The sequence below is a fragment of the Opisthorchis viverrini genome (assembly GCF_000715545.1).
Source record: "Opisthorchis viverrini unplaced genomic scaffold opera_v5_256, whole genome shotgun sequence".
NCBI lineage: Eukaryota > Metazoa > Platyhelminthes > Trematoda > Opisthorchiida > Opisthorchiidae > Opisthorchis > Opisthorchis viverrini.
The window spans coordinates 530,236-548,987 of NW_008751912.1; the positions used below are offsets into that span (position 1 = coordinate 530,236).

The following is an 18,752-nucleotide window of genomic DNA, read 5'->3' on the forward strand; positions in this document are numbered from 1 at the left end:
ATGGATGTACATACATTAGACGCGGTTCATAGAATAAATCTGGGGAATGTGGAAGTTATAAGTCGGGGACTGCGATTCACACCACAGCGGCTGATAGCCGAGGCGGTGAAAATTACTAAGCATCACAGTGTGAATAGAATCGAGGGTGTAGAGCCAGTGAGCGTATGGAAAGCGGTCTTAGATAAGCCAAGTTGACACGTGACGGTGTGGTTGTCAATCCACATAGAATCATCAGAAAAACTGTGGGGTCGGGGAGGGAAACCCCAACCGACCAAAGGTCACAGCTTCCCTCTTATACAACTATCTTAGCACTAGTTCACCCACACAGACTGACAGAAGGTTCAATCGAAGTTCAAGAGGAACCATCAAATGAACCAAACCAGAAGAACTAGACTGAACTAGACTAGGACTAGAATTAGACTAGAACTAGGCTGGACCCAAACAAATGTAGGTTTGCCAACCGACCCAACACTTGTCCAACCACTCCAACACACTAAAATCCCTCGACCGACACCCAACAGGGATTTAGCTTGACTTAGCTGATTGGTTCTCCTTCCGCCTTAAATCTCGACCAACCTCGGAACGTTGTCACATGGCCTGACGAAGCTTTTGTGTCAAAAGCGAAACGTTGCCCAGCAATGAATCTACCGATTGTTACCAAACTTTTGAAAACGATTGTGAATGAGGTATTTAAACTATATCCTAATGTATAGAATGAATTCTATTTGAGTGAACCCTATTTAATATCCGTTCTCCGAATCGACAATTGTTTATAAATTCTGTAATCATTTTTTGAAAAAGCTAATGGGAATTTCAGGAAGTTCAACTACTAAGAGTATAAAACACAGATCGCGGTACATAAAGTTGAGAAGGAGACAACGAGAAAAGACTAAACGCAACAGAACAAATCAACAGAGATGGCGACAGTGGTGGCAAAATATTAGTTGTGAGTATTATGAAGAGATCAAGAAGACGTAACTTTGCGAGATGGTAACAGAAAAAGTCCCAGTAAAAAAGAAGAATATCCAGCATCACACGGCCTCACGAACAACTTTCATTTATGGTCAGATGCAGGGTAAGCAGATGACCTGTTTTGAGTGCATATCGTCGGCCGTTATTAGGATATTCTTGGGTCGATCGGGGGTTCACGGCTGTTCATTACCGCCACCCAAACGAAGTTACAAGACAACCATGTTAACATTGGGGACTCAAAATAGGAAAGAGTTTTTAAAAGGTTTGCTAGAAAGCACTTTAATGTAAGTTAGAATGCCGCCCGAAATAACGGACAGTCAAAAGTTGCCACAACTCCTAAGCACCTCAATGAGGCGAAACTGCCCGATTTCAAAAACAATAATCGATATTTATGTGCAGATAATAAGTAGGCGGTTGTGGCGTTTTGTATCTTTCTTTTGATTCCATCATAACATGACGCATTTTGTCAATTGCATAACCGTTTTTTTGTTTTAATAAGAAAAACTACGAAAACGCGCACTTGTACAATTTCACGCAATGCAAAAGTGGTCACGTGCTTCGACTCGCGCTTACAGTGGCCATTCGCCCGTCTTATCTGCAAACTCTGGTATCAAAACATTTTAGACTATCTTTGGAATCTGTAGGTGAGAACTGTTCACAAGGAGACCCCTGGACAACCATTATTGGACCATCGTTTATTCGCTGACCTGGGACAACGACGAAGTATTTTAGAAAGAGCAATTATTAGTGAGTCTGTTTCACCTGACCCCTTTATTATTGCATACCAAATCTAGCGTTATTATTTCTACTTCTCGCCACACATTCCTGGTAAAGTAGCTTTCTGGGTAGCCAGACCACCACAAATTTGATGAGCCCAAGTCTTTCAAGATATTTTTAATTTTTGACTTCAAGCCGTCGTAATTTTTTCTTTTTCCTGGTCATTATGGATGCAACTTCCGATCCATCAGATTTAGTCGAGAATGCAATTAGAATCTGTTTACCAGAATATAATTTACGCAATCTCAAGGTGTGGTTTCACCAGGTCAAGGTTGTTTTTACTAGACGACGCATCACTTCTCAAGCCACCCGTTTTTCTTATGTCGTCCAGCATCTTCTTTAAGATGTGGCAACGGAAGTAGAAGATCTGTTGTAAGATATCCCCAAGGAAAATCTTTATGACATCCTCCGAGCGGCCGTCATCAGTATGACAGGCAAGTCCAAAAACAAGATACCACAGGATTTATTCACAAACAGTCGAACTTGGTGACAGGTCACCGTCACAACTGCCTCGCCATATGCGCAGTCTCCTGTGCGGCCATAAGCTGGCGGTGGTGATCATGGCACAACTGTGGCTCCATAAACTTCCACACTCCGTATCCTCCGTCACCAGTGCTTTCGTTAACTCCGTCTCCAGTCCCACACCGACTACATCCACAGATTCCGATCCAATACTTTCTGCCATTTCACAACCACAAACTAGATTTGATACATGGACCGGGCGCCTTCAACGGCTGGAGATCAACAAGCATCGACCACGTTCACGATCTCAATCATTGTCTGGTTCCCATCCTTCATGGTGTTGGTATCACCAATCTTTTGGTCCTACAGCACGCAAATACCAACCGCCTTTTTCCTTCAGGCTGCATTCTAACAGTCCTTTAGACACCCCGGCAGTCAGTAACGGCAACGACTCTCTGTGGTCCTCCTCGCACTATGCCACATCACCGATCGTCCAAGTGGTCTAGGTTTCCTCGTAGATATGGAAGCTAAAATTAGAGTGCTACCACACTTCCTGATTTCGCTTCTTACGTGTTGCAGGCTGCTCACTGTGCCCGCATCGCCACATACGGTGAGCGTTCCCTCGCCCTTGACCTCGAATTGCAACGTGCGTTCAAGTGGATTTACCTTTTGCCCGACGTCCAAACACCCATCAATGGCGCAGACTTCCTAACCCACTACAGCTTATCTGTTGGTGTGAGACACTAACGTCTCTTAGACGTGCCAACTTCCCTCTCAGTCAACGGAATTAGTGCCCCAACTTCACCCGCAGGTATCTGAGTTATCTTACCGGATTCACATTTTGCTGACATACTTAGGGATTTTCCAACCCTTACTCACCCATGTCAGTACACCCAACCGGTCACTCATTCCGTCGTTCACCACATCCAAACGAGAGGTCCACCTGTCCATACCAACCCCCCGCCGACTTCATCCGGATAAGATTACCGTTAATATTACCGTTACCGGATAAGGTTACCAGATTACCGTTCTCTCAATAACTCTACTATCCCAAACAGGTATCCCATCCCACATATCCACGATTTCGCAAGTACCCTATGCCACACAAACATCTCCAAACTCGATCTCGTACATGCATACTACCACACCCGTAGCCCCAGATGACATCCCCAAAACTGTCATCACAACACCGTTTGGCTTTTTCGAATTCACGCGTATGCCCTTTGGTCTTCGAAACGCAGCTCAAACGTTTCATGGACGAGGTTTTACGTGGCTTACCGTTTGTTTATGCCTATCTTGACGATGTTTTAGTCGCCAGCACCTCCCCAACTGAACATGCAGCTTATCTCAGGGCAGTGTTTGAACGTTTTTGCACTTACAACATACGTTTGAACATTGACAAATGCTTATTCGGTGTTACTAGCTTGGTTTTTCTTGGCCACCACATTGACGCCACGGGTAGTTCACCATTACCCGATCGCATTTTGGCTCTAGAGTCATTTCCCATACCCACGACTCTCACCCAACTTCGTCGTTTCATAGGTATAATCAACTACTGCCGGCGATTCATCCCTCACTGTACAGATATTTTGCAGCCACTGACCGATTTTCTTGGCTCCAAAGAAAAATTGGTTACTTTGCCCCCCGCCACCATTGCCGCTTTCGGAAGAGTCAAGCAAGCCATTGCTCAGGCCACAAAGTTATCTTTCCTCGACACGCACGAAAGCTAATTTTGACAACTGATGCTTCGAACGCTGCCGTCGGTGCCGTGCTTCATCAAGCTGTTAACAACGCATCTCAACCACTAGCCTTTTTCTCGCAGAAGATGCAGGCTGCACAAACGCGTTACATTACTTCTGATCGTGAATTACTCGCCATTTACCTTGCTATTCGCCATTTCCGGCACTTATTAGAAGTTAGAACATTTACCATTCAAACCGACCATAAGCCACTTACGTATGCTTTCAACGCCAAGCCTGATCGCTATTTACCACTCGAGATACGTCATCTGGACTATATTTCACAGTTCGCTACCGACATTCGGTACACTCCAGGATCAGACAGTGTCGTCGCAGACGCCCTATCCTGTCCATACATCAACACCCTTCACTCTTCCACGCAGTTGGACCTAGCCAAGCTGGCAAACCTCCAGCATGGTGATCCTCCCTTCTTACACTTCCGTGTTTTTCTCTTCTACACTAACTCAACCCAATCCAAATAATCTCTCCGCAAGTCCCAGCACTAAAACTGACCGTGTATCGCGCTAAATTGCACCTTCTGTATGTCCGACTTGAGTGAAATCCCAGAGACTTCGAAGTCTTTTCAAACCCCCAAATCCAGTCTACTTAGCTGCTTTCAATGTTCACACACTAAAGGAGGCAAGACAACACGTAGATCTTGATCGTCAGGCGGATTTTCTCGGTATCGATGTATCCTATTTGTCAGAAACAATGGTACATGACACAAATGGATGCCTCCCCCGCTCTCTTCTAGGATCTGGCTGTGCATCCTTGGTGATGCAGAGACCACTGCTATTGGATATTCTGGGGTGCGTATTGTATTGAGCGCCCTAGCGGAAGAGTCCCTACGCGATTGGATATCCGTTGATAATGGCATCTCTGTGGTTCGTTTTGCACTGTCTATGAAAGAATCTCTAGAAAATGATGTCCACCGCAACCTGGCTAGAGCGCGAATTTACTGACCGGAAGGTCCATGGTTCGAACCCAACCTCTGCCTCTCGACTTCCCCTGTCTAGGCTTGGGCGACTTGGCAGCATCCAAGCCTTCGTGCTTCCTTTAGGTGGCATGACAGCTAGGCACCGGTATTACAGCTGAACGATTTTTTCTTACGCCCCAACGGGCCATAGCTCTGAATCTGCCAAAGGCAACTTCTATAACACTAGGTGGTCTTTCACAACGGGATAAAAGTTCAGACATCGTTGTGGCTGGTGGTGGCACGAACGCTCAGGTAGGTAATCTGCCAAAGGCAACTTCCATAACACTAGGTGGTCTTTCACAACGGGCTAAAAGTTCAGACATCGTTGTGGTTGGTGGTGGCACGAACGCTCAGGTAGGTAAAGTGAACGCTGCTGAAACCAACTGGGTGGTTGTGTTGAGTTAGATACGAGAAACACGGACGACGGGAATCACCTCCTTCAGATTTATGCCCATCACAGACTGTTCCTTTGCACTGAAATCGCTTGATGGTGTGGCGCCCACCAACAAACTAGCCAGGAAACCAAATTGACCACATCGCCGTCAGTTACCAATGGCGATGGTCGATCACTGTCTGCCACTTTTTCTGGAATACCAGCGTGGACTCCGACCGTGCACTTGTGCGCTGCTGCTTTTCATTGAGCTTTTCAATCCTACGCAAACGTTCACATTTCGCTTGGCCACTGAGAAGCTAGTGAACCCATAAATCAAACGAAACTTTCAGAACCAGCTCCTCAAACACCTGCCGAACGGTCGGATATTAACAGCCACTGGGAAGATATCCAGTGCTACCAGAGGTGGAACTTGTTTTCAGTACAACTCAGTTAACCTCGTCCAAACGTAGGACCTCTGATTGGACCATGACTTTGCTGGAGGCGCGGTAACAGATTCCCCCCTGACCGCAACTACAAATCAGACGCACCGTCCAACCGCAGGCAAAACTGAGGTTCCAGACAGACCGCGAAGCTTGGTGGAGCTGCGAGGCCGAAGACATGGGATAGACTGAAAATGCTGGAAACGTCCGCAAACTGTTCCACTGGTTCTCGGATATCTCTTGCCAGCGAAATAATCAGACCGCAATGGCTCTATGATATCCAGCAAATGAAACGTTTGACCGCTGGGCACAACACTTTGAACAAAACAATTCAGTTGGCCACCTGCTATTTCCTATCCGGACTACCAGCCTTCAACACAAATATAGAACTCCGTTCACCCGCAGAAGTGTCTGAGTGCATTTCCCTACTCGAGAGTCACTGTGCTGCTGGTCCTGGCAACCTTCCACCTGCTCTTTTCAAGGATTGCTGTGGACTCCTCAGCTAGTGTCGGTCTACCCTATTTGGATCTATCTGGGAGAAACAGACCATTCCATTTTCAAGAAGGGGTAGTCGCAGTGAATGTAGTAACTGCAGACGTTAGTTTGAACCTCGTTGTAACAGGGCTTCTGGCGTCACTGATTCTTTGGCGTCTTTCAGTGGAACGCGAATCCTTGGCCTGTGAGCATCGAGTGGGATTTCGACCAAGTAAAAGTTGCGTCGGCCACCACCAGATGTTACAGCAATGCCATATGTACAGGTGACTCAAAATCACTGTTTTCCTTCAGGGGTGCGTTCGATTCTATCGACTGGTCAGGGCTGTTAATCACACTTGCTCAACAGGGTGCCCCAAAATTTCGTGAACATAATCTGGCCCCTATATTTACATACTTCTGGGCGTGTAAGAGTGAATGGTGACCTTTCCAAAAGCTGCCCTACAAAGGTGGTGGCCAATAAGGATGTCCAATCCCTCAATTCTTGTTCAATTTAGTCATTGATAGAATAATGGGGCGAACGCTGAAAGGCTTGAGAAACCCCGGTGTTCAAATTGTTGCTGGTGAGAACCTTGTCGGTCTCATTTTCGAAACGAAGGCGAAGCATAAGCTCCGTTGAATAAAATGACCACCATCATACCATCTTTTGGTACGCGCTTAGCACCTTCAAAGTGCAAAGTCATGCTCCAGAACGTGCATTCTCTCTCTCTCCGTTGCTGTCTTTGGTGATTTAAATCATTCACTACGCTGTCTCACGGCTGCCAATCAACAGTAATCCGGGTTGTCGTATTACTTATTTATCATATGCCGTCTAAACTAATAAACTCTATCAGTGCTCCCATTTCAAGAATGTAACAAGCTCAGCCTAAGCGCACTAGTGAGAACGTTTAACACTAACTAGTAGCAAATTCCAAGAGCGACACCCTTACAAAGGATAAAGACTGTATCGTGGTGAACTAAACCGAGTACCCACACAAACTCATGGCATAACGGTCTGCTGGTCCTCGAGGTTACGGGTAGGATCCGCCAATTTACTTCTTATGACTGAAGCAAATCGACATTTTCCCGCCAAACTACCTCCTCAAAGTCATCTCATTGAGCCGAACCCACAGGTTGAGGGTTCCGATCCATCGTCTTCTTCTCTAGGTCAGAGTAACTAAGTGGCCAATCTGCCTGTGTGAAGTACCGTAGTGAAAGCCGGAGTCAAGCACGGATGTTCCCGTCGACGATGACGACCGTACGAAAGTACCGGTGATCCTGAGTCTGATAGGATAAACAGACGACACTATCAACAAACTTAAGACTGATTGATCATAAAACGCCTCCAAGGACTGCAGTTTCTTCCCAGGGTTATGCGAAATCCCCCAAATGCGCTCAACTCGAATAGCACTGTGTGAGATTCATTGAGCGATGACCAAGTAAACCACTGTTTGATTTTCTTGCACTCTATTTCATGTTCTGCTGAGTTTGATGGGATGTAACCTCTTAAAAAAGCGTACAAAACTCACTTTCAGCCGCTCAGATACATTACGAATACCACAATTATGAGAAACAAACTATGAAAAATCACATACTGATCGCTGTGATTGCTGATTTAGCAACGATCCTAACAGCCCTCTGGCCAGTACCTGTCGACCGAAACAAAGCATCTAGTGAGCGCAGGCCACCTATGCCGGTATTAACTGTCGGACCACACTTCCCCATTGCATTCAGTGTTAGAGCAACTCAGAATGTCAATCGCATCGCTAAATTGCTCCAACAAATCTATCGTCCACAGAACCTCTATTGTATACATGTTGACCGCTCTGCGACATTCGTCTACAATGCAAGTTTGCAGGAAGCTTTAGCGGAATTCGGAGAAAACGTGTTTTTCGTGCCAGATGGAGACCGTGTTGCGATGGACGGTGGGAAGGTGGCTCTGTTGGAGGCCGATTTGGTTTGTGCCAAACTACTGAAGAAACGATCCAGTGAATGGCGTTACTGGATTAACCTATCTGGAGGCGAAATCCCACTGAAGACAAACTGGGAAATCGTGACAGCTCTTCAACTGCTCAACGGATCAAATGCTGTCAGTGCATACATTAGAAAAACGAAGAGTAACCACCCGACACCCCAAAGCTACTTAGACTTGAATGTAAGTGAGATAGTCGTTTTTCTGAACTATTCCTCATTTAGTTAGTAGTCCTTACTTCGCTTCACCATAAGATGGTATGGAGTCTCATTTAAAGCTTAGCGCCGTGACTTTCGGAAGATTCGGATGGGTCACTTAGGAACCGTTGACAAAGCTCAATGTCTCCAGCAGACTTTTAAAATGATTGATGAGCTTCTATGGCACAAGCACCCTGCAAGCTCACCGCCAAGTTTTGCAGTTTTCTTCTAAAATAGGAAAACCTAATAGTACGTCAACCCGCAGACCTTCAGCAGAGTATGTGGTAGCTGCTATGTTTTCATCAGATTCCTTGGCACCATGGTCAACTAAATAGACTCACCCAACGGCTCCTAGAGTACACAGGCGAGTAGTAAAACAGAACATGTCACCTTCGATTCCCTTCGAATATATTGGCAATCTGTTATCGGGATATCTTTTTTTGTTCATCTTATTAAAAAATGTACGCATACGACTGAAACTAGCGTCAGTGAAATAATCTTGCAAAGGAGACCCTGTAAAGGAGAGACTAGTCTCCTACACTTCGAAAAAGTGTCTCTCGTCAGCTACTTTATGTGTAACCCATTCCCCGAAAGGAGATCACACGTCTCATTTCTCCCAGAAGATTGATGCTTAGTAATGATGATAGAATAAGAACACGTTATATGACTTTACAATATGATGTACTTTCTGAGGAGGCCAGTCTAGGAGCTTAACCGATGGGACTCACATTAGCGGACTAAATGAAAGCGTTCTCCTGAATCAGAATTGGCTTCAACAATAAGACAATTGTGCCTAGATATCCGTCAAGCACACAGTATCTACGTTAAGCAGTCACAATTGTCTTGTTTCAGGTCACATGGTACCAGGGCGACGATTCGGTTGCCGTGAGACCGGAGTTTGTCTCCTTCGTTTTACAGAATGACATGGCCACGCTTTTGCTGGACGCATTTCGAGCATATGAAGAAGACTTTGGACCAAACAAAATTAAGGAGGGATACTTTGCAATTCTCAACAACAACCCGTCAGTGTTTGCCATTCCTGGAGCCTTTGCAAACTCTAGGGACCACTTCCAAATAGAAACACCAATTCGCGCCGAGCACCGAATGTGGCACAGGAGACCCTGTCGGAGTCGCTTTTGGCAGAATTCACGCTGCTTATTTGGTGCAATCGATGTGCCATTCTTAAAGAGCCACCCGCACTTCTTTGTCGATAGTCTCGCCCCCAGCTTCACCAAAGAAGCAAGAAATGAACTAGAAAATTGGCATACCGAAAAGCTGCGGCATGAGGCACGGACTGGCAAGCTTCATCCTTCGTTTGACAAAAAATACTACAGCCAGTTGGAGGCGACTAAAATGCACCTTTGAAGTGAACACCAAACAGCCCTGATACGTAATGATCAAACGGACCACAAAGGAGGGGTATCTCGCCCCGGAGTTTTGCAGCATGTTGGGACTAAACGTTTGTTCATTAAATTGTTCTCGTACCTGAATTCACTAACGAATTCGGAATTACTTGAGTCATAACGCAAACCCATGTCGAGGAGGAAACTGGACGCGCTGACTTATTATTTCCCCAAAACATACACAATGTAGGTAACTCCAGATCAAGAAGAATCGATAACCTTGTTTACTGTAACTTATTTCTCAATGATTAAAAATGCCGTTACCGTTTACTTTCGTTAGCTGTTACCAACGTAATATCCTTTACATGACCAGATGAATATACACGACAGACATGAGACTAAAAGCTCCAAACATCTGCCTAAAAGCATTTTACACCGAAACACCCGTGATTAAGTTGGACCAGCGACACCTCAGTGGAGGAAAAACGGAAAATAATATAATAGCTCTTGATATACACTGCAATACACACCGATGACTAAGCTTAATAGTCACGCAAAGTTGCCTAACGTCGCCTTGAACGGAGAACTCGTTGCTTGGATCGAGTGATAGGTGGTGTTCGTAAGGGCAACGAGTATTTCGCTTGTAACTTGCGGGCAAATGCCTCGTCTTGCGCAATCTGTGAATCGAAGGACACAGTAAGCCGAAAACAATGTTAAACTGCATTCTCCAAAAACGGTAAATTCAAATATGAAAATAGTCCTGTGTTAAAAGTCAGTTAACGATTAGGATAGGATTTTCGTCGAAGTGCAAAATCAATCGAGAGTGACGGCTGGAGGCAACAGGAGAGGGCGGAATCTATAATGCCCGGAATATACTTGCAGCTTCCACAAAATTCAGCTGTCAGAGGCCAACAATTTTCAGTTGCAGTATGCAAATGCTGCTCACGTAACTACCAGAAACTCCAATACGATTTAAGAACAGCCGCATTTTGAGCAACTTGCGTCATTCAAACCCTCTAGAAGAAAGAGCTGAGGCTATTTAGCGAGACTGTCACATCCAGACACTGTCGACGAATGGAAATCACCTACCTGAACAACAGTAATGCACGTCGACAGCTTCTGGATCGAGTAAACCTAAAGAAACCAAGCGAATCTTTAATCAACGGCATCACCCACTGTTTAATCAACAGCCGGAGGTGCCTTCGAGTTTTTCGTCAGCCGATCTGTATGCATGGTGATGTTATAAGTTTTTACTTTTTGGGCTCGCAAGTTCTATCATGAACATTCTGATTGGCTGCTCTGATCCAGTGCCTAAATCTCACCCCAATCATGGGGAGTTAGTTAAACTGCAACTCCATGAGACGTACATATATATTGTGCTCCTGGTTTAGCTGACCCACACCTTACCTGAACCTGTTCCTCTGTGGTTGATTCGTCTCACTCAACGTTCTCCATAAGAGCGTTACCACTTTTTACCATCCGTAATGTTTCGCGACTAAGAATCTGTCGTCCTCGCCCGTTTACTCCGTGCATAAGGGTTCCAGGCTGCTTGTAAACAACTCAGACCATAGACAGCGACAAACGCTTCCAATACCGAGCGTTCAATAATTGAAAGCTATTGCTCACAAGAAAGTCTGGAAGAAATTATTTCGATCAATTACGAGACTCGGCAAGAGTTGGTCTGTCTACTCGTATAAGAAGGAAGCTCTTGGATTATTGTGCTCATGTGAATTCACTGAAAAGTCTATGAAATATGCAGTTCAGTTACTCACCGATTAGCCAAGTGCTTAAGGTATGTTTGTTCCAGCTAATACATTTTAGCCGCCAATAAGAGCAGGGTGGATACATTGATAAATGGTATAATCAGTTGGTTGATTCTGAGCCATTCTAGTAGTCAGAAAATACGGGGAACATCAACGCATTGAAGGGGATAGCTATGGTGCAGAAGTGCCACAGACCACGTATTTCAGCCATATCTGCAGGTGTCATGAACGACTGATAAGTGGAGTTCCAAAATCCCATCTAGAAAAGCTGCAGTTGTCAACCTGAATAAGCCTCTGCATTGTCCGCTTCGTGATCGTTTCCACTCATTACGGGACTGGTCCGAAAGAACTCCGCGAAGTACCTTTCCTAACATGCGTAACCTATGAAGCGTGGGCAGCTCATCCATCGCAGGGGAGTTCTTCAGCCTAAAATTATCTGGCAAACCTTATCATTAATAATGACAATAATAATGATAGTCTGCAGCAGCCCCAGAAATTTTGCAGTGGAGCAGTTGGACTAGCCACGAGAAATTCACCGCCTTTGGACAGAACAAGAACTAAGCTGTCTGGCCCCACTGCTTCGCGTGGAAGTAATAAAACTTCTACGGATAAATGTACTTCAAACTACGCTGGATTTCTGCTGCTGATGGTTTTTACGATGGATTCACGTTGGTGTCGTTCCAGAGATTGAGTTGACGGGAACCAGCTGAACTGTTCAAAGTACTCGGTTCATAGCTTCTATCAATTAGCTGATATCCCGTCTTAGAAGTAGATTGTCCGATTAGCATCTGTAATCTGGACCAACTGATCAGTCTAGTTGAAATAGAATTCAGTTGTTTTTTTGTTGCGAAAGCCCTCCACCTTTCTGGGCCTTCGCTATCTATCAGCAACCTCGCTCAAGCCTTAAATCTCCCTAGACTCGGCGTCCGAGAGACCGTCATCGTCAGCTTTAAAAACCGCGTACTTGCCGTACAGTGGTTGTAGCTGCCACCCGTCACTGGCATTAAGAGATGCTGATCAGGACGATAACTATTGCTAACTCGAGAAAAACCGCGTTACTTGCCGTCAGTGGTTGTAGCTGCCACCCGTCACTGGCATTAAGAGATGCTGATCAGGACGATAACTATTGCTAACTCGAGTGTGCAGACGAGCCAAGTGGATAATTGCAACGACGGTTAGCATAGCCTTATTTACTTTTCCGATCGTCCTCCGAAGCATTATGTTTCATCTAATCGGTGTATTTTTCAAGATTTTCAAGATAACCCAGCTCGATACTGTTAGAATACGAGGACTCTTGGGAGTCTAGGGACTGAACAGTCTTGCGTTATATGGTGTACTCCCGACGGAAAGTGGACCGACACGTGTGCTCGTACAGTGCTACGGGCAGAGTCAAGCTGCGTACAAGGTACGTTAGATTTGAATCGGGGCTATTCACCGGTAGCTGGCTGCTACATGGTCAAGCTAAGTCCACAGCTCGTTTGCAGTTGGTGGTCTCCGAGTGCTTGTGGTGAAAGTTTGCGCTGAAAAGAAGCAAGTGACGTTCAGAATATAATTGGATATGTAGCTCTCCGTTATCTGTAAAGTGAGTCTCAACTCCGAATCGACCGTCAAAGTGGGGGTTATATGGACGCAGTCAAAAGAATGCCCGAATCACGATATCTTTGCTTTTCGTTTACCAAGGCAGCCTTGACAAATCTCTTTGGAAGTCATTTCTCGGCCTCTGAGTTGCCGTTTGTTGGGGCATAGGCTGGTACAGCAAACAAAAGTCATTTACCAAGTCGAAATGTACTTCAGGATGGGGTGTTCGTGTACCCCACCCACCCAGCGCTTGGCTGGGAAGTTTCCAAGAAATGGCAGCTAATCGATGACTGTGACATACGTGTTGCCTAACTGCATGCTTGGAGGTTTAGACACCTCACAATGCTTTCGGTAGGCTGGAAGCAGGTCCTTTCCTCATCCCATTTGAAGAGCTCGAACACCTTCAGAAATCTGATGACGGATGTCTGCATAGCAAAGCAGGGTCCAGCCGGCCGTAGCATGAATTCGTCCGTAAACAAGCAGCAGATTATGGGTTGGTTCCCTTGGTCAGCACATAAGGCTTACCAGGTTAAGTTGGTTGAGGTGAGCTACGTAGTCTGGCCACCGTCTGCCAAAGAAAGTCAGGTTTTGCACTCGAAAAACTTACTACTGACCCACAGAGAGCAGGCCAAAAGTGAACGGTCACAGTGAGGCTGAGCGCTATGGGCTATTCGCATCTTCCATCGTGGGGCCTACAAAGTTCACCTTGAGCATATTTGAATACGAAAAACGATCCTAGTGAAGAGCTTGTCACTCTAGCTGGGTCACTTGGCTGGGTTGAGGCTGTGTTGTGTTGAGTGAGGTTTCCAAACGATGTTGGGTCGATCCCGTCGATTGTGCCTGGCCTTAGTATGAAGCTCATATGTATCCACATGAGTGGCTTAGGCACCTTGCAATTAGCCGTCTTCTCTAGGAACATAGGGATTCGCTCAACCCTCATCTTTCTTTCCAATCTTTACCATGACCTCCGTCCTCCTTGGTATTGTATCGATTGAGCAACAAGAATCGCATATGATAAAATCAAAGGAATAAAACTCGCTTGTACTCGATGGCACGTACCTGGCCTTGGGCAGAGAAACTGGAACCATCAGATTCGCACACAGAGGACAGACGGTGAGAATCAATGGAGTAGTCTAATAATGTTCTGTTGGGCTTTGATACGGTGGGCCTGTTTTGACTGGGAGAAATAATCCTCGTCTAAAAGTCATCAGTCAAAGGAATTCGAGATACCGAAGGAGAAGATGAAGACAGAGTTTGACGGGATGAGTCGGGAAAGGGACGGTCTGCCGACAGTGATAACCTATCTTCTTCGAGGAGTTGAAATGCAAGCGCTAAAGAGGCCTCTTCGTTCTTTTGGTCTTCCAGTACCTTCAGCTTCCGAAATTTCTCTACTTCTTTCAAATACTCCGAAAATACTTCTCCTTGTGAGGCAGAGGTCTCGCAATGATCCGTATCTAGGATGAGAATTTGAATGAAGCAGTTCAAACTTACTAGTCAGATCCTTCAGACAGCGCTGCTCGGACTTTGAAAGCATCGGAGAAAGACCAATCTCTTTACCATGATAGTAACGGGGGAACATCTCACGGAGTTGGTTTTCGTGATCTTCGTTCACCAAAGACTTCCGATCCTTCAGTTTGCGTAGCCAGTTGGAAATTCGGCAGCGACAAATCGGACATTGGTAGGCTGTCTTTTCGGCGGCAGAAAGAATGCACTCTTGGCAAAAGACGTGCTTACAAGGTAAAACGGCGGGACGGTACAGAATCCCAAGACAAATAACACAGGTGACTTGGTCGGTCATGAGAACCAGTCCAGCTGGGTGCTTGGTGTCTAAGTGTAACAAATCAAACTATATACCGTTTCACTTGTTTGTTCACTGAAGTGTACAAAGACAAAATTGAAACAAAGTATTAAAACCTACCAAATGAAAAGTTCTGTCCATTGCAAACAAAGTTTGGAACTCTTAACAAACTGATATGAGATATCGAATTCGTACTCTCCGATTGACTACCTGTCAGACCGTTATGGTTAGAGATCGTCCCTCACGTCTAACGGTAAATGTCCAGTAGTTACTGCGAGACTTTTCGCTGTACATGTGTTTTCAGTGTACCGTCTGTAATGCATGAAACCAAACCGCAAAACGGTTTTACTTTTGAGAGGATCGACACCGGTTGTGAGATGACACGGTTACTCGTTATAATCAGCGTTGAGCCTAAATCGTGTTGAACACTAGTATTTTAATGATATACAAGTTAATTACCGAAATAACTCATCTAAGGGGCGACTGAAGAAATCACAGTGCACGCTTCTTGCTTTGAAGCAATGGGAATTTAGCTGTGCCCGTACGTTCCAAATAGCTTTTGCACGTGTCACGGAATATATCGCCCAACCTAGGGCATGTAACATAGTGTTACATTCGTTTTTATGCTTCATAAGAACAAGAAAGCTGAAAACCCATTTTATATTCTACGTTGATGCCCTTTAGCACCCTGTAGACATCAGGGTCAGGCCAACCCCTGGCCTGGCAGAGGAGTACGAAGGAGATCACGAAACGCTTGGGTGCTACTCGTTTTCCAGGATGGGGACCGCGTGATCCTCACTGCGCCTGGTTGGAGACACTGCAACATATGGCTGCCAACCGATGTCAGTGGCGTTCTTGTTGTCAGTTTCTATCCAGATTGCCTGAGTGAATGTCTGGAGGTGTAGGTACCTCGGAATGATTGTGGTAAGCTAGCACTAAGTCCCTTCCCCGTCCACTTTTACTCTTTTCTTTACAATAAGGCTTTCAAATAAATCATGGTTGTGCGGCAGTGAAGCATCGGTGTTGAACACTGATGTCATGCTGCCGATGATGCTGATGATACATCAAAAGAGATTTAAGGAGCGCCTGAGAACTTATATTTTCCGGCACTTCTTTTTCTTAAGAACCACCTACTGCTAGAACGGACTTACGTCCAAGCCACTCAGTTCTAGGAGAACAAATTATTTAAAAGCGGTATTGATGCTTAGTTTGAACGGTGTCGTTCGGAAGCTGAGCGATCATCATCATCTTCAAATGTAAAGACCACGTACAGGTTGCATAGTGTTTGTTCCTGCCAGTGTTATTCAACGATGATCTGAAGAAATATGGGGAAGCAACTGTGTATTGGAGACAAGTGATATAATTGATGCGTAAATACACAGGTGCCAGTGGGCCTTTTATCAGGGGGATCGAAAGGGGAAGTTATGCAATGAAGGCCATAGCTTGGGTGCATGCGCATCACTAGGTCACGTCTACCACTCTCTATAAAAAGTCGTTCAGCTGTAACATTCTTTCGGTGCTTAGTTGCCATGCCACTAATAATGCCTAACCAGGGAGACGGCAACAACCACTGCAGCTAAGCCTACTCGCAATGGCTATCATAGTGCGCTGCGAAGTCCTTGCTTGACATCCCCGGGCTCATTTCCACACGTCGTGTCATTGTGCAAGAAGGGGCCATTCGAGTAAGGTGTAAAACGCATACCAAACAGCGTAGCAATTATTTAGATTGCTTTATATCTCGTGTATTACGATGGCGTCAGAATCACAAAGAGCTATGCGATCTTCTTACTCGATATCAGCAACTGGGTAGGCATACAAGTAGGACAGAGCTCCTAAGAACTCTATGTGTATTGCACCATTCAAAACTACGACCAAAAACAATCGTACTTATATTGCTTAACTCGTTTTTGCTCGAAGGATCAGCGACGTACATGACCTGCTTTTCGGGTGCGATAAATAGATCTAGATAACTAAGCTGGAACAAGGGAATAAAGGCCAGCTTCGCGACCTTATATAGGTCGTTAAACTGTTGCTATGTCTGAGCAGTGAACCTCTGAAACACCTGTGTAAGATCGATTACGTGCAAATCAAGACTGATGCGGGATCGATGGGTGCGCAGCAAATCCGTTTTCAACCGCCTTGTTTCTGGAGTACGGCTTTACTGTCCTTAGTCCTTACATGACGGATCCATCACTCTCAACCTCATTCTCGTTACGGATCCCCTAACATCCTAGTTTTTCCTTCTCTATGGTATGTACTCCATTCCTGCACGCAGCCTTCAAAGTATGTACATCAGAGAAGGAAGACAACTAAGTGGTTTTCTACCTGAATAACACGTAAGTACATGGTTTGCCGCTAGATAACACTTCCTATCTCTATACTCCTGGATGGGATAATCCTTACATCCCTAACCTCGGTTGTTGCTGCAAGCTGCTGCAGCACCACGGGACGATCACTATTCAGCGGACCTGATAGCTATACTCGCCTAATGGTGCTTTTAGTATTGACCGATTTCCATGTAATTGCTTAGTTAGGTTCTTTATCTAAGTCAGCCCGCAACTGCTTTTTTGTGTGCGGCGAAGTTTCAAGCCATAATCAAAGGTAGCATTCACTTCTTAGACGGCTGAGCAAACCACTGTGTTTCTAAAAAAGATAGCAGTTCCGGATATAACCCTTGGAGTGCCGTGCCACCTGCTGTGGTAGAACGCGATAGGACATCTCCATGCGACATTGGGAAGCTTCTCCCAAGAACTCCGATTATTTACTCCATACAATCCAAACTTCACGAACAGAAACCGACGGTTCCGACCTTCGCTAACTGAGGTAACACCATCCACCTTTGGCTTTCAGTTAGTTTACTGGTGATCAAGTCAGCAGCAAAGAGGAGAACACAATACGTATACGCCAAAAATATGCGCCTAACTGCGACAGCCAAAAAAGCTTGGGTTCAGTTCAACTCAGGAAAAGCGGCGATGGCCTGAATTCGTCCGGCTTCTTTATGTGTAAGTCTCCGGAGATCCCAAGATACTGTGACAATATAAAAAACGGTACCCATTTGGTCCCTCCAAAACGGTCAATTCAGAGGGCCAGTGGATCAGTACCTGAGGTAGCTGTTCGGCCACGGTATGATTATCAGCTACACAAAAAATAAGGGGGGTCGCAAGGAAGGATACAAAAGCAAACGGAGTAGGTGACAGTAGGGGGAAAATACCTAAATGACCGGCAAGAAAGTAAGCAGAAGTAGCCCGCCGATCTTAAGAACAGGTTCAGCCCAGTCAAGACTTCGCTTGAACTCTGTGATAGCCCTACTAGATGAGAATTGAGTATGAAGGCAAAAACGACACAAGGATGCTGACAAACACAGCGAAGAGAAGTGCCAGTGACTGAACTTTGGGGATTTACCTCCCCTTTTCTTCAAAATAGGTGCTGTACGTACAGTAGCTATATAGTGGAGTAAGGAACCAAAAATTGGTAGGCCAAGAGCGCCAGGAATCGTGTTCCGGCTCAGAACCTCATGGTAGCTCAAAAGGGGGAAAAGCATGAGCCTTACAACCTGTGTTGATGGGAGGGATGGAGTTATAGTAAGCGGTAAGAACACCCATAACTAATTGTACCTAGACACCGAGAGCAACTTAACATATAGACATGAAAAATAACGGTGTGGGAATATCGACAAAACTAACTGGCGAAAAGACTTCGCTTCAGAGGGGTTTGGTAAACAATCGGTGGGTTTATTACTGGGCAGCGTTTCGCTTTTGACACAAAAGCTTCGTCAGGCCAAGTGAGTAAGTAAGTAGGTTGATTGGGTTTTGGGGGCGAGATGGCCCAAGTGGTTAGAGCGCGAATTTACTGACCGGAAGGTCCGTGGTTCGAATCCGACCTCCACCACTC

The 18,752-nt window shown here is 45.5% G+C and overlaps 2 protein-coding genes across 2 annotated transcripts; one reads left to right on the plus strand and one right to left on the minus strand.

The window, feature by feature from the left end:
• Positions 1–638: 638 nt before the first annotated feature.
• On the plus strand, positions 639–10,048 carry T265_09105 (hypothetical protein; the record flags this gene model as incomplete). Its single annotated transcript, XM_009175093.1, has 3 exons — positions 639–686; positions 7,754–8,365; positions 9,232–10,048. The coding sequence occupies 3 exons, from the start codon at positions 639–641 to the stop codon at positions 9,742–9,744; spliced, it is 1,173 nt and encodes a 390-aa protein (XP_009173357.1).
• Positions 10,049–10,227: 179 nt separating this feature from the next.
• On the minus strand, positions 10,228–14,909 carry T265_09106 (hypothetical protein; the record flags this gene model as incomplete). The annotated part of the gene is made up of 4 exons (XM_009175094.1): positions 10,228–10,399; positions 14,123–14,260; positions 14,294–14,517; positions 14,555–14,909. 4 exons carry the CDS (start codon positions 14,859–14,861, stop codon positions 10,286–10,288), a joined length of 783 nt encoding a protein of 260 aa, XP_009173358.1.
• Positions 14,910–18,752: the final 3,843 nt, after the last annotated feature.